Source organism: Oreochromis aureus, linkage group 5, assembly GCF_013358895.1.
Source record: "Oreochromis aureus strain Israel breed Guangdong linkage group 5, ZZ_aureus, whole genome shotgun sequence".
In the NCBI taxonomy this organism is placed as follows: domain Eukaryota; kingdom Metazoa; phylum Chordata; class Actinopteri; order Cichliformes; family Cichlidae; genus Oreochromis; species Oreochromis aureus.
Window position 1 is genome coordinate 21977491 of NC_052946.1, and position 24233 is coordinate 22001723.

Genomic DNA, 24233 nt, shown 5'->3' on the forward strand with positions numbered 1-24233 from the left:
CCCACAAAATGATAGTGACATTTTCTGAAAGCCAGCAAAAATACCTACGTTTTGATGTATAATTTGTGGGAGTTGAGTGAAAATTAATCAAGTAGCAAGAAGTTGTTCGGACATGAAGAGAAAATTGCCAAAGGTACAGTGGCTCACTTAGAACCAACTGCATAGCAACCATAACAACGCATGTATTTTGTGAAAAATCACAAAGATGAAACTCAAAACTTAAAGAGGGATAAGATGAAAACGGTAACAGATATGAAAAAGCTGAATCATTCATGAATAGCCCAATAATTTGTGAACATTTTAAAGTTTGAATGGTTGTTCTAGGCGAAAGTATGAGAAAGTAGTTAAGTTTCAAAAATGAGCAAGTTTTAGCAGAATTGCAGAAATTTCCCATTCATTTCAATGGGACAAATTAAAGGAAAAAAGCTTAATATTTTAAAAAGTATAACAGCAAAAAATACCAAAAGTCATAGCACACATTAGCAGAAATAGCAGAATAGTTTAAAATTTGAACGGTGAAAATCGGCTGAAAATTGTGAAAGTAGTTATGCCAAAAACGCATAAAAAAAGTGGCAACTGGAATAATAAAGAATAAAGAGAAACAGGAACTCAATAGTGTGGATGCATAAAGCATCCACACAATAATAATAAGAATAATAAATCCGACGAATAGTAATATGTGTGCCTCTTGGCATAGGCACACATAATGACACAGGTATAAATTGTTTTGAAATCTCTCTGCATTTTAAAAGCAGCCGTACCCCAAATTAATATCAGCTGGTTCAGTCCTATTTGATGGCCTATGAAAAGGTTTTTCATTGGCACGGTGTCACACAAGAAGCATCTCGTTATGAATAAAAGCAAAAAGCTCCGTCAAGACTGTAGCGACCTTGTTGTTGCAAAACGTACTGATAGCGTTGGGTATGAATGTTCCAGTGAGCACTAAGGCTGGAAATAAGAACCATTTCTTATAGTAGTTCAGTTTCTGTTCCTGTTTCTAAAGTAGAATCACTGTGGCGATCACTTTAAAGTCTCTTTGTGCTGTTGGCTTTGTGTTCATACCTAAATACTAAGAGAAAAATCATGTGTGTCCTCATGAAGCTGATAGATCGACCCGATCAATCACCTGACTTGCATTTCATCTCAATAGCTCTATTAGAAATATATTTAATGAGGAAAATGCTACCAGGTTCAATACTTATGTTCCTACGTGGTTGTTATCTATGTTTTACCCACATAATGCGTGTCCTCAGTGGTGCTCCTTGATTGATTCTACACAAGACCTAGTTCTTCACAGACAGCACAGTTCACAGAAACACCCTGTTCATCGCTGCATGTTCCCATCTGTGCAGCATGGGCCAGTAAAGCATCTGGTCAGTATTCAACATTTGGGACATTTTAAAGTTAGGGAAGAAAGCTAATTTTAGGGGAAAAGCCCTCTTGCAGTCTGTATGTATGCCTGCCAAACAGATTCATCCAGATCACTGCCTTTCTTTTTGGCTTATCTTAATTCTTTCTCCAACATCTTTGCATGTGGGATAGATACACCTAAAATACAGTAAGCATACAATAAGATGCTGTAAAATAATATACTCTTTGCGTATTGGATGACAACAAGGAGATCCTACTCTGTGTGTAATAATACATAATTGAAACGTTTTGCCATAGAGAGATATGAAATTTATAAATAATAAAAAATGCCAGGCACCTTTTTTTTTTTTTACTACAAAACTAATATCTGAATCTGAAAACTGAAAACCTGATAACTAAGCAACAAATGTACACTCACTGCCCGCTTTGTTAGGTACACCTGTTCAACTGCCTGTTAATGCAAATATCTAGCCAGTACCAGCCAATAACATGGCAGCAACCCGATGCATTTGGTTCATGTAGACTAAAGGTGACCTGTTAAAGTTAGACTGATCATCAGATTGGGAAAGGAAGGTGATTTGAGTGAATTTGATCATGGCATGGTTGTGGATGCCAGACAGGCTAGCTTGATTATTTCAGAAAATGGTGATCTGCTGGGAATTCCCCGCACAACCATCTCTTATGTTTACAGAGAACACAAGAGAGAAAATATCCACTGAGTAGTAGTTCTCTGGTTGAGAAATGTCTTATTGATCAGAAGTCAGAGGTTAAACACTCTGTGTTAAGAAGAAGAGTCAAAAATAACTAAAAAAAACAAACAAATGTTGAAGCAGATGGTCTACAGCAGCAGACGACCACACCATCTAAACTTCACTGCAGTTGTAATGCTCTCCATTTGTCCCAGGTGTGTTGACCTTTTTTGTGCACATTATTCTGTTTCTGTATTTATTTGCTATGAGTCAAAGTAACATTGCTGCACTCACTATCCCGGGTTTGTTTGTGTAAGCATTCTGTTGCCGGCAAATCAAACATTTTCCAAATTAAGGCAAATACTCAGTTACATGTTTCTTTATATTTTATTATGTTACAGATTAAGTCATTTGTTCATATTTTCTTTGTTCTTTCTTTTCAGTCTTCATGTAGGTCAGGTGTGGGGAAAGGCCTGCCTAGCATTTCCAAATTAAGTGCATTTTAAAGTGCTGATGATGTCACACATGACATCGGCAGGCTGAACCAAGAGGAGGGGTTTCTTTTATCATAGAAATGCTTCCTTTTGTTTGTTACCAGGTCTAAAGGGATTTGAATCTTTTTTTTTTTTCGTTAATACAGCCATTTAGTGTGTAAATGTGCTAATCAGAAGTGTGAGGAGGTTTTTGTCCTTTTCAATCAACTATGTAGAGTTTTAGATCACTCAGCTCTAGTGAGTGGTACTGGCTGGGCTAACTGAAGGGAGATTGATGGCCCTATATATAGTCAGTCTCTGCCAGGCTCTGAGGAGAGGGGAGAGGTGAGCTGTGTTACCAAATCTATGTATTTTGAGTTTTGTTAATTAAGTTACTTTGGGGGGAAGTTTTGTTAAGTTTCATGTAGGATGGGGTTCACTGTAAATAAATTGCTCACCTCTGGAAACCCAAAATGCTAAGTCTGCTTCCCTACCACCTTCCTTGGCGTTCGAGTCTGACTACTTTACACAATCCAATAGAGCACCTTAGAGATGTGGTGGATGTGTACCTGACAGATCTACAGCAACTCTTTGATGCTGTCATGTCAATATGAACCAGAATGTTTTCAGCACCTTGATGAATCAGCGCCATTAAAAATTAAGGCAGAAGGCAAAAGAGCCTAAACCAGCACTAGCAGCGTGGCCACGATTTAAGCTCTAAGAATTTCAAAGCAGAAATTATTCTAAATATTGTGGAAGGTATTGCTCTTAAATAAAATCATTACTCAGTACAGCTCCACCCACTATCAGTCCAGTGTGATTCCCAGATGTCCCCCTGTACCAAAGCTGTACAGCAGGTGCTCTGAATTTTGCTTTCTCTGTGCGGTCTAATTCAAATTCAGACCCTGCAGAGAAAAGCATTAAGAGCGTCATTTGGGTGTATCAAGCTTAAGACCCCCATGTGTATAACACGCATCTAATTTGAAGAAAGTCAGCTGTGTGATACAAATATGCCTTTTTAACTTAAGCATAAATGAACTCTAATGTAAATTACTTTCTGTATGTTTTTTTATGACATGGTGATCATTGCACATAAAATTACTTTGGGTGCTTCAGTGTGAAAACAGTGTTCATAAATGCTTATGCATGAAAGGAGACATCTTAGAATTGGACTGTACACGCAGACACAGCAAGTGCGCCTTCAATGAACAGATGAGCTTTGAATCTTACAGCTCGGTCTCAGACACTCTGTCAGTGTCCTTTTTTGTTCTGGAGGTTCATGAAAAAAAACGATTTATTCACAGATAACTTATCCGGAAAAGTCAGCAGGAGTGGGGTTTGCAGTCCATATAGTGTTGAGCTCTTGATCTCTCATGTTTTTAACAGCTGTCCATTCAAACTTTACAGATATACAATGAAGAAAGGCGTCGGTTTAGTCTGGTGAAGAATCAGCCTCGGAAGATTGTTGAAAAAGTGGCCTCGGATATTGAGAAACTTCTGGCTAAAAAGCGCAAAGCACTTGATGTAAGTATATGTTTCCTCAAGTTTTGTATTTTTGTCTTGTGATTTTTAAATATTAATTTCTTATTGAAGCAAAGTGATCTCTCTGTTTTAGAAGGTTCTAACTTCCTGGTAATTTCATATGTAAGGTTTGAATATAATTTACATCTCCTGCCATAATCACACAATGTTGCTTTAAAAAACACATGTAAAAGAAACGCCCTACTTATCACAACATAAAATAATCTGATCCTTCTCATTTTTCTAATATTAGATAAATACAATCTCAGATGCGCAGTAACTTGTGACATATTACACTGTGTCCTTATTTAATAACCAAAAATCAAACTGCAGAATTAGTGTGTGAAAATCTAACTAAACATTTACTAAATCTAAGGGAGTTAGGAGGTGTTGATAATCAGATATACCCAGTTAACCAATCATCATCAAGTATGTGCACCTCTCTGAAAGAAAAAGATTTATCAGTTTGTTGGTCTGGAGCATTCAGTTGTGTGTTAGCACAGTGCCATGGAGGAAAAAATTTCAGCAATGATCTCAGAGAAACAATTATTGCTGCTGCTGTCAATTTGGGAAGGATTATAAAACCATTTCCAATATAGCGAGAAATGTTATTCACGAGGGTAAAAGCCTCAAAACAGCTGCCAATCTTCGCTGGAGTGGATATCACAGCAAATTCACCTGAAGATCAGCCTGAGCAAAGCTTAGAGAAACTGCTAAAGTTAGCACTAGAGTTAGCATTAGAAGAAGACCGAACAAGTACATGTTGTTTGGAAGGGCTGCCAGGAGAAAGCCTCCTCTCTCTAAAATGAACAGCATGGCTTAGGGTTGGAAAGCTGCATCTAAACAAACCACAAGATCTTTGCAACATCATTTGTATAGACCAGAATAAAGTGGAGATGTTTGCACATAAGTCAGAGCACCATGCTTAGCAAAAACAGAATACAGAATATCAGCAGATTATATTTACTTAATTTTATAGCCTTTTAAAGACCAGATGATTTTTTAAATTATGTCTTTATACCTAAAACCTTAGAAATGATAGAGGGTGAAGTTTATTTTCACATGGCTACATGCAATCCATTTCTGTCCTTTTGTACAATGGTGTTTGTGCAAAACCTAAAAGTTTTGTAAAGATATGACCTACAGATACAAACGCTACTTGCTTATAGCACAGATGCAAGCAAAGACAGAAAAGTTTGATTGAGAACCCATTCCATGTTGTGCAAAATGCAAGACCACAGTATCATTTACAAACACCAGTTAACACAAGTCTGATTAAGTCTGTCTAATAGTGACCCCCCCCCCCCCATCATACTTGCTTGTCTAATGTGGCTTTGTCTCTGTAGAGGTTAGCCAGTGAAGCAGAGCGGCTCCAGCGGGAGCATCTGTGGCAGGATGAAATCAAGGTAAGTCTCAATAACATTATATTCTCAGTTCAAATTAAAAATATAATGTTTATAATGTTACTCAGTTTATAGCTTTGATAGTCATGCATGTATCAAATTGAGCTCCATTTCTTTTACTTTCCATTTCCAAATGTGTTTTTTTTTATTACTTGTAAGGCCTTGGTGGGTTTTTGTTTTCAACATATTCGGCTTTTCTTTTCTTCATAAGGGCTTTTGTGTCCATAGTGGATTTGAACTTGAGTTAATCTATAGTAATTTCAAGGGGAAAATTTTTTTTATTTAAACATATTATCTTTGAAATACTTGAAAATGTGTCGATTAAAAATTTGGGGAAACAATACAGTGTATTACAATAATCTATATTATTGTAATACACTGTATTGTTTCCCTAAAAACTTCAAAAATGTGTTGAAAAGTCTTCTTGATAAATGAATATATTCATTTATCAAGAAGACTTTTCAACACATTTCCTCACATATTAAAATCTCTACCATTTTACCTTGAATTCACTGAATAAAATAATTCAGGGGTTTGTTTCTCAGCGCTGTGTCTCTAAACGGGATGACCTGAGAAAGAAACATTTACACCAGGCAGCTGAGTGGATCCCTCTGCGCTGCGCTCGTCTGGCTGAAACAGATGACTGAGCGCACTCAGCCGTGTGCTTCTTTTGAGGCCTACACACATTGGCATTCCACTTTTCCACTCGGTCTGCTTCATTTCCCCGACAAAATGAGACGGGATTAACCTCATCCTCTCACATGGGTTCTCACATCCTTCTCAGAGGCACTGAATTCCCCTGTGATTTCAAAGGACTACATGTTTTTGCTCATCCGCTGCAATCTGAGTAGACACTCTTGACCACTTTGTGAAGTTTGCCATAGGCTCCCAGTTAGATTTCCCCATCTTAACTGGCTGTTGTTTTCGTTTCTTCTCTTCTCTTTTGAATGTAGGCAAAGTGATTTAGGAAAGTAACTAGATTTGATCATCAGAAGATGGTACACTGTTATCATAAAGGGAAGGACATGGCCACGTAGGCTGGAGTTTTTAAATGATGATCAATACTAAGAGGCCGAAAGTGTGCCAAGTAAATAGCCCCCACACCATTACACCATCACCATTAGCCTGGATATGCTGTGCATTCAAAGATGCTCTTTCCATCTCTGTAAGCAGAGTCCGGTTGTGGCAGATGGCTGCTCTTAAATGAGTAGTTCTATCACAGATTTGTTCTTGTTAAAAGCGAGTTTTTCCTTCCCACTGTTGCCAAGTGCTTGCTTAAAGGGAGTCGTTTGATCATTGGGTTTTATCTCCATAATTGTGGGAGCTTTACCTTAGTGTAAAAAGCACCTTGATGGGACTGTTCTTGTGATTTGGTGCTATATAAAGTCTGAAAGTAAAAAGGCCTGATCAGCAAAGATTACCAATTTTACTCTTTGGGTTTTTTTTAAAAATAAATATTTGTATAGAGATGGTGTTGTTTCCACTTGTAACCAGTATGTATGCTAAGCTGAGCACTCCAGCCTGCTTAGCGTGGAGCTCTATATTTAGCAGAGGGATATAAGAGTGATATCCATCTTCTCATCTGTCTCTTAGCAAAGATAGGAACAAGCATATTGTTATACATAAAGGTGAGGGCATGATGAGAAAGAGACAGATTGAAGAGACGATCTGAGTAAACCCTAAATGTCTCCTTTTTTATCATATATGAATGAAACTATCCTTTATCGCTGCTGACAGATTAATATTAGGAGAAGAAGCTCATAGGAGAAGTTAACATGGTGGATGAGCAGCATCATTTCTTTGGACTGACTGAAAAAGAACACTGACTGATAGCTCGGTGTTTTCAGAGGTGCTAAAACTTTATATTACTAACAACAAGATGACTAACGGCAGACTGATGGAGTTGTCATGTTAAGTTCGATTTAGGCTAAGGCGCTCTTTGGAGATCAAATCTGGTAATCAGAACAGGCCAAAAATAGGAACACATCCACCTCAGTGTAGATGTCACCCGTACTCTGAAGTAAAGACAGTAACAGATGGCGATGCTCCACACAAGCCTTACAGCCTGTCTACTGATTCATAATGTGAGCGTGCTGAACAGAAAACAGTACCGAACAATAGGAAACATTTGGTGGTTACAACATCACAAATGCAGCTTTTCCTTTTTTAAGTGTAGTTTTAAACTAAAGACTTCTGTACTTTTTTTGGCTGCTGTTTAGATGAAAGTGTTACTTTTAAAATATCACTTTGGAAAGCTCTGACATTTTTGTGCTTTTTGTTAACATTTTATGGATGGAGGAATAATTTTTTTGGGCTGTAACTCCTTTCTGGGAAAAAATGTTTTGGATCCGTGCATCCAGCTTGGGGTCTCGGAACAGCTGGTGCCTGTCCCCCCCCCCAGCTGTGACTGGGCAAGAGGTGGGGTACACCCTGGAGACGGGCCTGACCGAGAGAGAAAGAGAACAACAAAGTCTCAAATCCCTGGATTCAAACTGATTCTATTTGAGGTGCTCATTGGAAAAGATACACATGGGCTAAGTCATGAAAGAACTTTCTGATTTATCAAACAGGATTCTCTAGGTTTTGGGCACAGCCATGTTCCTGGGAGTCTGGTTGTTGATTGGTGTGTACCAGTTTGTTGTGTAGGGTGAGAGTCCTCCTAAAACTGATTAATGGTGGTTCAGAGGAGATCTGGGTCATTACATCATCGCTCCCAATAATACCCCAATTCCTTTTGGCCAAGACTAATTCATGTTTTATTAGTTTTGGAACATTTCTTTTAAATAAGGTTTGTCTGTCCAGGTGTTGAATAGTCTTTCTATATCTATGTTCCTGAAAATGCTATTTCATTAGATTTTGCCTCAAAATCCTTTTCCTGGTTACAGACTGTCCTCAATCATTAGATTTGACCAAAAGGGACATTTTCTTTAAGCCACTTTGGGTGAAAGCTGCTGGCGTGTACCATAATGTTTCTGTCTGTTAATTTTCTAAATACAGATGTATGCAAAGTTCCTTTATTCTCTTTAAAGGTTATAAGACATAAGAATTTTATTTTCTCCCTGCTGTACACTAAAATAATTTAATATTGGGATTGATTTTATTTTAAAAAACATGATCCAGATTAAGACAAACAATTTTTTTCTGAATAATGTGTTTGAAAAAAACAAATATTTCTTTCATAATTTAACAGAGTTTTCTTCCCTTTGACCCAGTTATACACCTGCTTAAGGAGGACTATATAAAGCCTCCGTAGCACATCCTTTGGTCTGTTTAAATACTGTGTAATGTTGTTAGTTAACCTCCATTCAGTCGACGACAATAGAAAATCATTAGGTGACATTTCAGATTCTGAGTACTTCAAGTGCTGCTAGACCCTCGTCATGGTCTATAGTCATGTGATTCAGTGATTCAACGTGTCTGCTAACATTGTCTCTGCATCTACATTTAACTAAGAGCAACGACTATAACAAGGCTTGCCTGCTGAAATGCATTGGGTTTTTTTGCTTGTTTTTTTAGAGTTAAACCTGACCATCCTACAAGAATAAAGGCATTTTATGGTATTTGAAATGAAACTGCCTTGGAATTTTTTGATGGTTTATCCACAAAAGCAAGCTGAAATCCTACGATGAATAAAAAAATGCATTTCAGCAAGTTCCTGAAACTTCAGACAATATAGAAAACATTTCTGACCATCCAGCTAGTTATCAGCACACGTACGGCATCCATGCTCGTACAGGGGTTGTATGCAGGCATGAGTGACTTGCATGTCTGAGAACGTGAACGATAAATACAGATTTAGTAGGAGTATGCTCAACTCTAAATCATGAACGTGTATAGGTAGCTTCTCCGCTCTTTATGAAATATAAAGAACAGAGAAGGTCACTCTTACTGATAGCTGAAAGAAATTCATCTCAGAGTGAATATTCACAAGTGTACTCATCAGTGAGTGGCCTTGTTTATTTCAGCAGCATCGGACCACATTTAATTCTAAGCTGTATATAATTTTCAAAAATCTTACTTAAATTATTAAAAAGACATTGATTTGGGTTTTTTTGTTTGTTTTTTGTTTCGAAACAGGGTTGTAGTATTAAAAAAATGCAGTTTTGGACTTTCGATGGTCATAATTTAAATGAACATACATTCTAAGTAGTGGCTACACTTATGCAGAACTCAGTGTGCAGAGACAGACTTGACACATGCATGCATATGATTACTTGTCCTCAAACTGTTTCACAGTTGCAGCCTCTTCGTATCTCCATCTGTTCTCTACTAGGAGCTGGACATGGCTTATTATGATTCCAAGGCAGAGCTGGATTATGTGAGTAAGGGACAAATAAACTGAAATTTTATTAAAGAACAAAAAAACCTAAGTACAGTAGTACCTTGGTTTATGAGTATGATTCGTTGCTGCTCACAAACCAAAACCCTCGTATGTCAAAGAGAATTTTCCCCATGAGAAATGATTGATGGACCACTACGAGCTCCCAAAATATTCATATAAAACTCATTTTTAAAGGTATTTTCTGTATAAGTCACTGACACTGATGCATGTATCTGAAACAAATGACTATGAGTTTTTTTGCTCATTACTCGTAGGTCAAGTTACTCGCAATCCGAGGTTCCACTGTATTCGGCTTATACTTACTTCATGTAGCCTGAATTGACTCAACTACAGTATTAATATTACGAGAGAGAAATGTGTTTGTGCTTCATGTGCTTGTCCTCCTGTTCATGTAGTATTCCATGGATGGAGAAGGAGAGGTGGAAAATCCCTCTCACATCAAGCTGGAGTTTGTGTATGACCCAAACTTCAAGAATAATGTCAACTATTCCTACACAGCTGTTCAGATTCCCACAGATATTTATAAAGGAGGTAAGTAGAGTCCCCAGTCTGTAAAGACATGTTTGCAATTAGCTTAAGGTTAAGGTGTGTATTTAAAATATTTCACTGTTTGTTGATTAGCTCCCGTCATTCTAAACGAACTGAACTGGACGCAAGCGTTGGAGAAAGTCTTCATGGAGAATAGTCGAGAGGATCCGTCACTGCTGTGGCAAGCATTTGGGAGCGCGACAGGAGTCACTCGCTATTATCCAGGTAGGTTTTAGTTTTTAGGTTCCAGCTGTCAGGTAGGAGGTGAATAAGCCAAAGTCAAAGTAAATACTATGACGTGAATATTTTCTTCTGGTTTTTGTTTGCAGCAACACCCTGGAAAGCTCCTGATAAAATTGACCTGTATGATGTCAGGAGGAGGCCCTGGTATGCGTTCCAACTTTAAACATGTTTACATGTGGGCTGCATGCAATAGATTGAAGCAGATCAAGTTTTATGTACTCGTCTTTTTTCCCCACAGGTACATCCAGGGTGCCTCATCCCCCAAAGACATGGTCATCCTTGTTGACGTGTGAGTAATTCTGCTAAACTCCTTTTGACCCATTCAGAGAATAAACATTCATTTTTCTTATGGTTATCTTAGTTTAGCATCACAGCTGGACACAAGCAAAGGCTAGACTGGCTGGAAATGTACAGAGAGTCCAGGAAATCGCTTTTTTCTGCCCATGTGGTTTTTGTAAATCTTGATTCTCTGATTTTTCTTGTAACATCCAGTCGTTTTACAGAATTTCTTTTACTTACTTTTTTACTTTTGCTTGCTTTTCTTATGCCCCTCCTGAGTTTTTCTCGGCATGCCTCTCACTGTTAACCAGGCAAATTTCACCTCTGCCCTTCTTTCATTTTGCTCCCTGTTTTATTTTGAAGGTTAGAGCTTTATGATCCCCTTTGGTTGTTGTTTTATTAACCACGTTTTCACTTTCTGATGATGCAATATTATTGCAATTTTTAACATTTTGTGATATTCATGTGATTTATCACCTGTTTTCAAACACATGTTATGTCCTCAAAGTTAAACTTTGTCATTATCTGTTCAATCCAATTTTTATTTATTTTTTTGCTGCAAAATGAGACGTTCAAGCTGTCACTAAAACCTGCTAAATGTTGACAGTCAGTCTGATATCAGTCGTGATTGAATGCGGTCAAGTTGGCAAATACTTGCAATCTGTTTCTGATAATACAGCAACTGTGATAAATCATAGAAAATCACATATCTGTTAAAGTCTACAGAGACTGAAAATTATTAGATTTGCACTCAAGAATCTTCCTGTTTTATAGGAATGTAACTAGAATACAACCAGCCAGCAGCTAGCTGAGCCGAGTCCCCTTGAGTTATGCTTATTGATAAAGACTCATTCATACTGATGGCAACATGTTGGCACTCTGAGTAGACAGCAGTTATTTGCAAACCTTTGAAAAAGGGATGGCGGTCAGTCCAAGTCAGACTGCAACAGTTTCCAGAACGATTACCTCCTACAGGCGTGATGAGCCCTCTAGTTCGTAGTCCCAGAGTATTTTAATTTATGCAACAAAATATCAATATTTGGTGTCCCTGTATGGATATAATGTATTGTAAAATACGCAAAATATTCTGACATTAGGCTATATAGATTTTTTCCCCTCACCCCTGGCAATTTAAAGTGCCTGTTTTAACTTCCCGCACATCCAGTCTGGTTGTTTTTCACTGTGTGAGCCTTTCTGTTGGAACATTTTCATCAGCATGATTTGCACTATTTTGCGGATTAGGGAGAGGATAAAGTGTGAAATACTGCTTTAATTGTATATTCCTTCTGCCTTAGGGCAAAACTTGATTATTTTGTTCTCTGTTTGTTTTCGGTATTTTGTATAACAACGAGCTGTTGGCTGTAGCATCATTTTGTCATCTGCAAATTTGTATATTTCATAAATGTTTTTCAAGTATTGCTTTAATCATTTGTATTTCTATGGCAGAGCAGACACTAATGTTTTGCTTTTTTTGGCTGAGTGAATTCAAACTCGTGTTCAAGTACAGCAGTCTTTTGTTGCTGTGCTGTCCCCTTGGTTGCTATTGTGGTAAAAGAACATACTTCATTGGGACTTACTGCAAGGTTAATCCCATTGTTAAGCTCGATGTGGGAAATCAGCAGACCTTTCATAAGTTTGAAACCTGGTTGCTCATCACGTGTACATTAGGATGGCAAAAAATGCAAAAAAATTTCAGATCTATTCTTCCATGCAGTATTCATGAGCTTTATTTTTTAGCCATATTTTTACTGTAGTTTTTGAGATCACATTTCCACTAGTACTGCAGAAATTTGTGTTTTGTTGAATGCAAACTGTACAAAATTAAATCAGAAGTGGAAAGTAAAGGAGTGAAAAGTACCATTATATAACCACTGAATATATTTATCAGTGCCGATCAATCACTGCAGCAGGAGAGATTTTGCAGCACTACTGAAGACTTTAGTGGAGGCATTATGAATTATTCTGTTCTTTTTAAACTGGCCTCTTGAATTATTTTAAACCTGGTTGAATAAAAAGCTCACGAAAAGAGTTTGAAAGTTTTCAAGAAAAAAAAATTTCACTTTGAGGGAGACTTTTACAGTTACAGTACAGAACTTTTCTCTGAGTTTTTATTTCGAGCTCCTTTGGGCAACTGTTGTTGTGATTTGGTGCTATATAAATACAATTGAATTGAATATTGACAGACATAGTTGTATCAGGCACAGCAGTGCATTGCATCCTGTGGGCCGAACCAGTGAAAGTCCCCTTCCTGTGAGTGTGAAGGAGTTTAATCCCTGAGATACCTCAGTATAAGAAAAGGTCCAATTTCAGCAGCAAGTCTCAGGTTTTCAGTCTTTGTTGACTTGTGGTAGAAACATTTTTTTTATAGTAGGCAGTGAAAAAAATTGATTTTTTTGTCATTTAATTGTTTATGTATCACTTACTGTAATTACTTTGGTATAGTATGAAGGCTTTGGTTGTAAAACGTATGAAAATACCCCTGAAATTCCAAAATCTATGCCCTCCTTCACATTTTCCAAAGTCATTCAATGGGCTAAATTAGAGTGTTTGCTGACCCAATTTTGGTCCCTGAGCCTGAAGTTTGACACCCCTGATCCAGACTATGCTTTCCACAACTGTCGACTGGCATAAAAATGGATAAAATTAGATCGTCTTTAGCACCATTTTGCGAGTTTTAACTACATCTGAGCCAAAACCTTTTGGGTTAGTTAATACTCTTGACACATAAATGCGTAATTTTGCATTCCCTCATACAAAATTATCTTCTTGCTTTTTGTTTGTCTCTAAATACTTCTTGCTTAAATAAATAAGTATTTATTTAAGCATGTTTATTCTGATGTTTCCTCAGGAGTGGCAGTGTCAGCGGACTCACCCTGAAACTGATCAAAGCGTCAGTGATGGAAATGCTGGACACTTTATCCGATGATGACTACGTCAATGTGGCCAGGGTTAGCATATGCTACACTTACTGAATCTGAACATTGGTTTTCCATCATTTCCCCTGTCGTTTTCAAACTGCGTCTGCTCCTGTGTTTCAGTTTAATGAGAAGGCTGTGGCTGTGGTCCCTTGCTTTAGCCATCTAGTCCAGGCTAATGTGCGCAACAAAAAGATTTTCAAGGATGCAGTGCAGCAGATGCAGGCTAAAGGCACCACCGACTACAAGTCTGGATTTCACTTTGCCTTCAATCAGCTATTAAATGCAAGTCATCTATACGGATTTCGTTTGACTGGGCATTATGTGATAAAATAAAGGTTCTGCATGCAGTTTTACTGCATTGACTGACATGTGCATTTTGTTTTTTCCTAATTTTCAGAAAACAAATGTCCCCCGGGCTAACTGCAATAAAATAATCATGCTGTTTACTGACGGAGGAGAGGACCGAGCTCAGGATGTTTTCATGCAATACAACTGGCCCAACAAAACGGTCAGTTTCTCATGCAAATCAGTCACCTCTCCATTACCTCCTGCATTTGAGCAGGATGTTTCTGTAGTGTCTAACCACCCTATGACAATTAATTTGGCATTTTCTCTATTCACCCATGTCAGGTTCGAGTATTCACCTTTTCCGTGGGCCAGCATAACTATGATGTCACTCCCTTACAATGGATTGCGTGCACCAATAAAGGTGAGTTCAGCTTCATATACTTTAGACTACAAAAGGATTCAGTCCATGGTATTAAAAAATTAAAAATTAAAAACTGTTTTGAGATGATAAGATGAGATAATGAGATGATGTATTCTGTGGATCACTTGATAAAAAAAGTAATGATAAATAAAAATATTTGTAGCGTTGCTACTTTTTTGTTTTTTGTGGCTTCATGCCGAGAAAGAGCACTGAAATGTGTGCAATGTTTGGCTAGATGAAGTTGCACTCTGTCTTTGTGGATCTAGCAAAAAGCATATGATAGGGCATCAAAAGAGGGGTCTGATGACACCCTGGGTCAACCATGGGTCAAGCATTCAAAGCAGCTGACATGCAGGTAGGTTAGAGTCGGTGGAGAATAAAATCAGGGGTCATTTGTGACTGACAACAGCAAGAGTGAAAGGGAAGCTTTATAAGATGGTAGTGAGGCCTGCTGTGGCACAAACAGAAATACAGGAGGCCAAGCTAGAGGTGTCAGACTTGAAGATGCTGAGATTGTCATTGTAATTGCCTGGGTGGGACAGAATTAGAAATGATGACATCAGAGGGACAACTCGGGGTGAACAATTTGGAGATGAAGTTAGAGAGACAAGGCTGTGATGGTTTGGACATGTGCAGAGGAGGGATAGTGGCTATGCTGGACAAAGTTAAATATGGATCTGCCAGGCAGGTGGAAAAGTGGACGACTGATGACGGTTCATGGATGAAGTGATGAAGGACATGCAGAGGGTTGGTGTGACAGAAGAGAGTGCTAGTGATAGGGTGAGATGGAGGCAGTGGTCATCCTTAAAGGGAACAGCTGCATGAAGAAGGTTTTAGTCATTGTTATGTGTTGGATAAGAAATCCTAAACATCAATATCTGTAAGAATGGGAATAAATAAGAGTAGAACCAATAAATAACCGAGCATAATGTAAAACACACTGATCCTGTTAGAGGACTTGACTTTAAGGAGGTGCTGGTACTCACAGAGAGGTCGCTGCCACAGTTTTGTTTGTGTAGATATTTTAAGGCCCAACAGTTACTCACTGACACCGAAAACCTCTTTGGCGAGAACGTGGGGGGATGTCGTGCATCTGCCAGCTCCTTGAAAAATTCATGCCCGCCGAGTGATAGTTTGACCCAAGAGAAAAGGCATTGTCAGTGTCCACTGGTTTGCTAGTTTTGACTGAATAATTGATGGTTTTATAAAATAGATCAGTGGAGCAACACGTGTTATATTTTGTTAACCGTTAAACGTTGTGACCTAAACTCTCAGCCTCTCACTGCTCTGACCTTCAAACCTTCATTACAAATTCTTTAAAAATCTAGGAAATCCCGTTTTGCAAAGTTTGCAAAGACAATAAGTATGTCAGGCTGTGTTTTCAGGAAGACAACCAGAATATTTAAAAATGCACGATACATTTTTTTATGTGTTTGGAATTATGAAAAAGACATAAACATATGGATGTGGGATAATTTGAAACAATGAATGGTAAGGGATGATGACTGAGACTGTTTTTAGGATAACAGATCAGTCATTGGAGATTTGAGACTTCCAGCTGATTGAATGGTCTTGCCTGAATTTCATGAATATAGATACCTCTGTGTTAAAGCGCAGTAGTTTTCTTCTTTAAGCTTCCTATCTGTGGGGTTTTAAAGGCTGAGTCACTGGTCTAGTAACATCTAGTCAAATCTAGAATATTTATGAGCACCACTCCAGTGTTGTTGTTTTTTTTTTTTGAAAGAACCGCTCACACATCCCCTATCTCTCTCTCTCTCTCTCTCTCTTTCTCTCATTGGTTGTCTTTTTTTCTTCGTCGCTTGCCAGGTTACTATTTCGAGATCCGTTCCATCTGCGCTATAAGGATTAACACCCAGGTGGGTTTGTCTAGTGCCTCTAATACAGATGATCCCTGTTTGCTCATTCTCTTTGTGGCACTCGCTCGTCCTATAGAAACATCTATGCTCATTTGTTTGCTCAGCCTTCTCCCAGAGGCCTGATGTTGTCGGTTGTTTTCAAGCTGCGGCCTGTCACGTATCTCTGTGTTTTGTCAGGAGTACCTTGACGTGCTGGGACGCCCCATGGTTCTGGCAGGCAGCGAAGCCAAGCAGGTTCAGTGGACCAATGTGTATCAGGATGCTCTGGTGAGATGGTGTGAGCTCATCAAATATACCTAATCCATTAAATACACAGTAAGCTCATATAATTTCTAATAAATGTTTTGGGACTTTATCTTTGCACTCTGCAGGGTCTTGGCATGGTAGTAACTGGGACTTTGCCTGTTTTTAATCTCACCATGGACGGAAACTCACAGGTAACAAAAAAGGATAATTATATTTGAGCTTAGGTGGATCAGATGGTTTTGCGAGTTACTTATTTTCTCCTTTTGTCTTAGTGAACAAATGCAGACTCTAGTGTGTAATATCACTTATTATTTACACTCACTAATGTTTGTATGGCAAAAACAAATATTAGTGTGGTCTGGATGCCTCTAAAACTCACTGATATATTACATGTGATTGAAGCAGTCTGTATAAAAAGGACACGTTTACATGTGCTCGACCATTTCATGGCCGGGTAAGGTGACTTTCTGCTGCTAAAGTTTTCTAATTGGCTGCTGCTTCCAGCTTCATCAGGAAAAGCAAATAAGCACATTATTCAAAGTGTGACAACTAGTTTGAATAGAAACAATATATAAACAATGTATTTAAATGAATAAATCTACGGCTGCTGTTTTGTTTTTTTCACAAGAATCAGCTGATTTTAGGTGTCATGGGAGTCGACGTGCATCTTGATGAGATAAAGCGACTCACACCGCAGTACAATGTACGTGCATGATACACATTTTTTCTTATTTGTAAGCTGAGATGGACGAAGAAGACCAGCTCTTCACTGATATTCCTTCTTTTTCTCTGGTTGACACAGCTCGGGGCCAACGGATACATATTTGCCATCGATCCAAACGGATACCTGCTCCTTCATCCTAATCTCCAGCCAAAGGTGATTCAAATCTATTTAATTTGGTAAAATGCTTTATATATTCTGTGGGGAGCTGCTTTAAGAAGAAGAAAGGGGGGGGGGGGGGTTAGGTTTGGATTTTAAGCATCAGTGATAATGATGAATAATTAATAACATAAGGCTATGTGTTAATATCGCGTTCTCCCTCAACTCCTCTCAGCTTGTGAATCTGCCAGAACCTGTGACGCTGGACTTCCTGGATGCAGAGTTGGAGGACAGCAATAAAGAAGAGGTGAGGAACAAGTAGAGCTGTTTTGTTGATGCATGCTCAGTCATCCAGGTAAGTAAATCCCCAAAAGGTAATTCTGTTCATCTGGATGTAGCGTTAGTAATTGGCCAGTGAACAACATGTTTCCTCCTGAGGAGAATCTGCCCAGCAGGATAAATTGTCTGTGTAGGTCATTGAAAGTCGATGAGAACATATCTGTGCCGATTTAAAGAAAAACTTTGTGTTTCCATCGTGTAGATCCGTCGACAGATGATTGATGGAAGACCAGGCGAAATGCAGATCAAAACTCTGGTACTGTCGATTGACGAGGCAAGTCTCTTTCGGAATGTCTGCACGCATTTCCTCTTTAGTTTGGGCTGCAGCAGTCATGTGGAGTTTAATAACACATGTGGTCAGCTGTCATCTCCAGTATGTCATGATGACTCATACTCATAAATTTACGGTGCTGTGTGGTGGGTCCATGAACAAACTGCTTACACGGTTATTTAAATCACCTTATTTGAAAAATTAGACCTAGAACTGTAACCAACAACAGTGTTTTTATTCAGAGCAAAAATCCAGCTTAAATGTGTCCGACTCTTTTTTATCCCTGCAAGCAACCAAAACTGTTTTTGGTCTTTAAGCTGCTATTATGATGTTGATTATTTACGCCTGATTATCCAGTAGGAGGTTTTTGTACCAACCTGGGCTCTTGCTTCTCTTAAATGCCTGCTGATGTCTCAGTGCTGTTTCCTTTATGTTTCTCTGTATGTGCATTTGGTTTATTTTTTTTATTAGTTATTGGGGCTCTATCTGACATATGGGTATATTTCTGTGTTGTATAGGGCATGGGGATTTTTTCTCTCTTTTTTTGTCTTTTTGTTCTTTATGTAAACACTGTATGTTAAAGATAAGCCACTTAGCCTATATGATCACATCATATTACCATTCCTGCATGCTGAACTAAGCGGTTGAAGTCTTGCAGGTATTGATATTTAATTCACAGTTTTTTTAAAATAATAAAATAGTTTTAGGTTATATAAGGTCCAAATGTTATTTAATAAAAAATTAGGTATATTTGAGCAAATTTCATACTCTATCTGCAGAAACTGCTGACAGTCTGGTGATCTAAGTTAATCAAATTCTTAAAGGAGCTTGTTCTGTAGACTGTGTGTATGCACACTGTTGCAGAAACATAAACGTGAACATTAATTTTACAACGTACAACCCAGGCCGAGCTGCAGTAGTCTGACGAATAACAAACACAGTTTTCGCAAGGTAAAAATGCTTAAACTTTGATCACTGTACTTTATTAGCTTTGCCTCTTATGTTTATTGAAATTCTTTACCTCTGCAGCGCTACATCGATGAGGTCTACAGGGGTTACACCTGGACTCCTATCAATGGAACAGACTACAGGTGAGCGGATACAGAGTTATGAATCATGAATAAAAACCAACCAGCTGTGGCCCAGTGAGGCCTGCAGGCACAGACTGATTCACTCAAGACCCACCATCTTTTTGTATCTCCCATTCATACTGGAATCCTGTCGGGATGCTGCCACCTGCAGTCTCGGTCTGGTATTACCACCTTACAATGAGTACTACATCAAGGCAGATCTGAGCGATGTGATGTTGCAGCTCCAGTGTGAGTACATGGAGGCAGGGTGTTCGGGTTTACATCCAAGGAAACCAGAAGCATTTCACACTCTCTCTTCTTTCTTATTACAGATATGCAGTCTTTGCTGCCCAGCTCCTTTGAATCATCAGGGCACGTGTTTCTAGCTCCAAGGTGACTATCTTCATCTGTTATGATTTCATTCTTCAGTAAAAGGAAGGTGCTTATTTATGCTGTTATGTCCGCAGGGAATACTGCAAGCGTCTGCAGCTTTCTGACAACAACACCCAGTTCTTGCAGAACTTTCTGTCTCTCATGCTTGACCTGTCCCCTGAATCTGATGAGTGTGAGTGCGTTAACAGAATGAAAATATCTCACTGCTGTAGACACACCGATAAGATATTCACCACATTTTTTAAAAATATTTTGCAGGTGACCATGGCCTGATCCACAACCTGATTTTTGATTCTAGGATCATTGGGCAGCTTGCTTCTCGTGTATGGAAGAACAAGGATCTCAATTCGTAAGTTTACTTTGGTTTTATTGTTGTTGTTTTTTTTGTGTGTAAACTGCTATAGTGCAAAACTAGTGCTGAAGAAGTAACAAATGTTACAGGTATGGCTTCCTAGCTGTATTTGCATCCACAGACGGAGGAATAACACGAGTTTTTCCCAACATGTGAGTGATAAAAGTAATTTCTTATGCAAGCAGACAAATAAAGTCGCTTTCCACTTGGAAACTTTCGATGACTTGTGTTCACGTGTTTGTGTAGAGCTGCTGAGTTGTGGGATGAGGACCCTGAACCCTTCAATTCAAATTTCTACAGACGGAGCCTCGACAACAAAGGCTACATGTTCAGATCTACACTCAGATCCTGTGAGTAACTAAGCAGCAACCAGACTTCACTGACTCAAAGGAGACGCTGATGTAAACATTAATAAAACAATAGTTTGTCTGGTGAGTCGGGGTAATCATGAGCTTGGCATCAGCTGATATTTCAAGCTTATATTTTTTTATGTTTCATATTATTTTAAATAATTAAAATAGTGAGCATTACACATGCTGGTAAGCACATTTTGTTACATTTGAGCAGAGACAGGCTCCCTCTGTTCCCTAACTTTGTGCAAAGCTAATATAAGTTGCTTCTCTGCTTCAATTTTGATGTTTATTTCGAGTCGCCTGCCACTGACTTAGTTTAGTAGGTGATCAACTGCTTTATTTAAGGCAATTTAATCAGCAGTTCAGTGCATTTTGGCATGTAGACATGATCAAGACGACCTGCTTGTTATATGAGAGCGTCTTTTAAGTTACCTTTTTATAAGAAAGTTAAAATGACAAACTTTATCATACACTGGTAGATATTAAGTAAAATATGTAAGTCTAGAGATGCATTCTCGAATCTGTGAGACACATTAAAAAACATTTTTAAGGAAATCACTCAAATGGAAACTCTCAGGTGTCATTACCTGATTCCTTTACCTATACTTTGATCGTGTTTCATAGAATGTTTATGCAACATCTTAATCCCAAGATCTTGGCTCATTTCAGCCAATTTTCTTATTTTCATATCTGTGTATTTCCACCAGCTTTGGATGACCCCATTGGAGCAGAAAATGGGACCAGTGAAATTGTGGTTAGTTCAGCTGTGGAGGTTAATATAGCAGGAAAACTGCTCAGACCTGCAGGTAAGATTTTTATCTGGTCTGTTATACATGTGAAATTGGGATTTTTGGTTTGTTGTGATTCCTGTTCTCGTCCTGTTCTCCTTTTTACTCTGATCCCGTGGATGTCGTCGTGCAGTGGTTGGTGGGAAGCTGGACTTGGAAGCTTGGGTGGATAAGTTCAAAATCCTGGCCAGCAACATGTCAGACAGCCGGCAGGGGTCACACAAGGTACAGATTCTGAGTCTATATCACCTGTTAAAACCGAATTCACCTAAACAAAAATCTCACACGGTCTCATTTTGTTAAGCAGTGTGGACCTCTGAGAAGTTGCGAGATGGATTGCGAGATGGACACAAATGTAAGCACTTTTCTTTATTTCACTCTCTGACTGCGCCGTAGCCAAAGTGCAGCAGGACAGTGCCATCAGTTTAATGACCAATCTAAGGTCCTTCAGTGGTGATTAACTTGATGAAACTGTGATTAATAGACTGGCCTTTTATTTCACGTCATTCACAGTTTGTAACCCAGAAGAAAACTGTTGTTGCTGTTTGTTTCTCTTTCAGTCAACTCACAGAAAAAAGGAATTCTTATAAATGTGTCCAGCGTGATTAACATTTATGAGGGTGATTAAAGCTCTGCGCTCACTCATGAGATGTTGCCATAAATTTAATATCTTTTTTTTTAAGGCTACAATGTTTTTTTTCTTCTCTTTTTTCTCTATAAACTGTTGGGAATCAGCCTGTAACTTCAATGGCTGTCAGCTGAATGCTTGACAGTTCATGTCACAGCCCCTAAGCCTTTAGAAGACCGTCACACATGATTTAAAATGCAAATTACTGCAATGACAAATGCTTCTACCATATTATTTAATACATTTCAATATTTTCCAGAATACAATAACACATATTACATCTTTTATTGATTTTTAACTGTCTGTTTTCTCTCTAGTAAGACCAAACTTTGTCTTTCTTCCTGTGTTCTGCTGCACCCACACTGTGTCCTCTGCAGGAACTCGGCTGCTATCTGATTGATGATGGTGGGTTCCTGGTTATGTCCAATCAGGCAGATCACTTCCAAAAGGTATGTCTGTGAGCTGTAATGTGTCTACTCTTTATGATGCATGTCATCCATAGCAGGGAGTATCAAACATAAGACATAAAACTCCGATGCAGCCCAGTGGAAAATGAGGATTTAGGTAGAAAATGTAAATTTGGGATTTTCGTAAGTTTTAGAGTAAGTTTTAAAGACCTCATACTGCAAGTGATGGATAAAAAGTCTGGGCAATGAGCTACCGGAACCTTTTCTGTAACAAACCAATCATTGCCAGTCATTGTCTTCTTGCTCTATAGATGTGATTTAAAAAGTCTCTGCTTGATTTGTGCAATAATCATATATTTATTTCAGTATACAAAAGAAACCTATAGTATGGTCGCAGAAAAATAACAATTTATATTTTAAATCACCTTTGGTATTTCTTAGAGCAGACGTTTTCTACTTGCATCACCAGTTTATCTCTTTCCCTACACCTACTCATTGGATCTTTTTATGCCTTGTATCACCAAATAAAGTAATCATCGTATATAGTTTAATATCATGTACGCAGAGGCCTAGCTGTAGTCTTTGTTGCTCTGGATATTTTATCCTGTAGCGGTCTCAGACTCAGACATATATGGATGAATTTGAGGGGTTCATCAATCAAAAAAAAAAGAGGAGCTGATAGGCAGCAGCTCAACTTTGGCACTATGAAATATAAAATGATTTGGGATTTTTTAAATCTGTGAATCATGCAAAGCTTCTATAGTTTTGAGCTCAGTGTTGAGCCATTATTCTCATGTTTTTATTGCTCCCTGTAACTGTCTTATTGTCCTTCTTTTTTCTTTTTAAATCGTAGATTGGTCTTTTCTTTGGCGATGTGGACGCTCCCCTGATGTATGCCCTCTACAACAATTCGATCTTCACTCGACGGCAGTCTTTCCAGTACCAGTCTGCATGTGAGCCGGTCAGCAGCAGCCACACTGGCGCAGCACCGAGAGGTGTTTTTGTGGTAAGAGACAACATCAGGCCGTCAAACTCTGAATGATTAGACAGTCTGAGACGTTTGCCTTCATTTCTTAATTTTCTCCGTCTCTCCAGCCGTCCATTGCTGATGTCTTGAGCTTGGCGTGGTGGACGTCAACAATGGCATGGTGAGACTTTATTTGCAGCAATTCTGATGAAATCTACTTCATTTTATGTGTCTTTTTGAAACAGTCTTTGCAGTGTACATGAAAGTGATTTTATATTTTTTGTGTTCGATAGCTCCTGCATGGTTATTTTGAGCTGTTTTAATATAGCTCTGAGTTTACTGTTATTGAATGATGTTTTCTTTCTTTAACCTACGTCTTTTTCAGGTCTGTGTTTCAGCAGCTTCTTTATGGACTGGCCTATAACAGCTGGCTCTATCAAGGTGACATGCATGGGAACTGATGTATTCCTTATTGTTTTATGTGGTACACAGTAAGAAAGGAAACACACATTGGATGAATAGTAAACTTTCAGGAATTTTACTGTATTCTTACTTTGTTATTTTTCCCTCATCATCAAGTAAGTGTTCAACTGCCAATAAGCATGCTTTGGATCAGTTTACACAAAAAATCAAGTTTGCTTACGTGTGTTTAATTTATTTTAAATAGTGTCATTATGTTATGAGCTGATTTTGAACATGCGTTTGTGTCTTTAGCTGATGTCCTCATCGAAGGCTTTGAGACTAAAGAAAGCAGCTGTGTGACCATCCAAAGCCAGTTCTACTTCACAAACACCACAAACTCCTACAATATGCTGCAGGACTGTGGAAACTGCTCCAGGTGAGTTTTCTACAGAATCAGCAAAATCAGTTTGCAGTGATTATGAGCTCCCAGCCCTGTGCTGTCCATATGGAGCCGGCTAAATACCTGTCACTGTCTCCTACAGACTGTTCCATGCAAAGAGGATCGAAAACACAAACCTGCTTTTTGTGGTCGCTGAGAAACTGCTCTGCCAGTCGTGTGAGATTGAGACGCTGACCCAGGTCAGAACAGAGTGTATCCTTTCTGCTGTCAAACACTCCTGACACTTTCATTTTTGTAGAAGTAGAAGATATCTTTTTATGTTTGCCGTTACCGCCCTAACCAACAACCAACAGTTCAGGAGGAAAATCCGTGTGAAGTATTGAACAATACACGATATCGTAAAGGCCCGACTTCCTGCTTTGACTACAGTGCCTTAGTAAGTGC

General features: G+C 38.6%; 1 protein-coding gene across 1 annotated transcript in view; it reads left to right on the top strand.

The window, feature by feature from the left end:
* LOC116313694 (voltage-dependent calcium channel subunit alpha-2/delta-2-like) overlaps positions 1 to 24233 on the top strand; it is a 49779-nt gene that overhangs the window by 22026 nt on the left and 3520 nt on the right. The window contains exons 3-37 of the mRNA XM_039612172.1: positions 3941 to 4057; positions 5401 to 5460; positions 9731 to 9775; positions 10195 to 10330; positions 10421 to 10552; positions 10657 to 10714; positions 10809 to 10859; positions 13698 to 13797; positions 13888 to 14049; positions 14165 to 14275; positions 14398 to 14476; positions 16304 to 16353; positions 16531 to 16620; positions 16725 to 16790; positions 17228 to 17302; positions 17402 to 17476; positions 17655 to 17726; positions 17961 to 18032; positions 19059 to 19120; positions 19272 to 19348; positions 19432 to 19492; positions 19567 to 19664; positions 19751 to 19841; positions 19934 to 19996; positions 20091 to 20194; positions 20905 to 21003; positions 21119 to 21210; positions 21293 to 21340; positions 21991 to 22062; positions 22874 to 23026; positions 23116 to 23168; positions 23373 to 23428; positions 23702 to 23825; positions 23932 to 24041; positions 24143 to 24225. Of these exons, the coding sequence (XP_039468106.1) occupies positions 3941 to 4057; positions 5401 to 5460; positions 9731 to 9775; positions 10195 to 10330; positions 10421 to 10552; positions 10657 to 10714; positions 10809 to 10859; positions 13698 to 13797; positions 13888 to 14049; positions 14165 to 14275; positions 14398 to 14476; positions 16304 to 16353; positions 16531 to 16620; positions 16725 to 16790; positions 17228 to 17302; positions 17402 to 17476; positions 17655 to 17726; positions 17961 to 18032; positions 19059 to 19120; positions 19272 to 19348; positions 19432 to 19492; positions 19567 to 19664; positions 19751 to 19841; positions 19934 to 19996; positions 20091 to 20194; positions 20905 to 21003; positions 21119 to 21210; positions 21293 to 21340; positions 21991 to 22062; positions 22874 to 23026; positions 23116 to 23168; positions 23373 to 23428; positions 23702 to 23825; positions 23932 to 24041; positions 24143 to 24225 (2997 nt within the window). The remainder of the gene's footprint in view (positions 1 to 3940; positions 4058 to 5400; positions 5461 to 9730; positions 9776 to 10194; positions 10331 to 10420; positions 10553 to 10656; positions 10715 to 10808; positions 10860 to 13697; positions 13798 to 13887; positions 14050 to 14164; positions 14276 to 14397; positions 14477 to 16303; positions 16354 to 16530; positions 16621 to 16724; positions 16791 to 17227; positions 17303 to 17401; positions 17477 to 17654; positions 17727 to 17960; positions 18033 to 19058; positions 19121 to 19271; positions 19349 to 19431; positions 19493 to 19566; positions 19665 to 19750; positions 19842 to 19933; positions 19997 to 20090; positions 20195 to 20904; positions 21004 to 21118; positions 21211 to 21292; positions 21341 to 21990; positions 22063 to 22873; positions 23027 to 23115; positions 23169 to 23372; positions 23429 to 23701; positions 23826 to 23931; positions 24042 to 24142; positions 24226 to 24233) is intronic.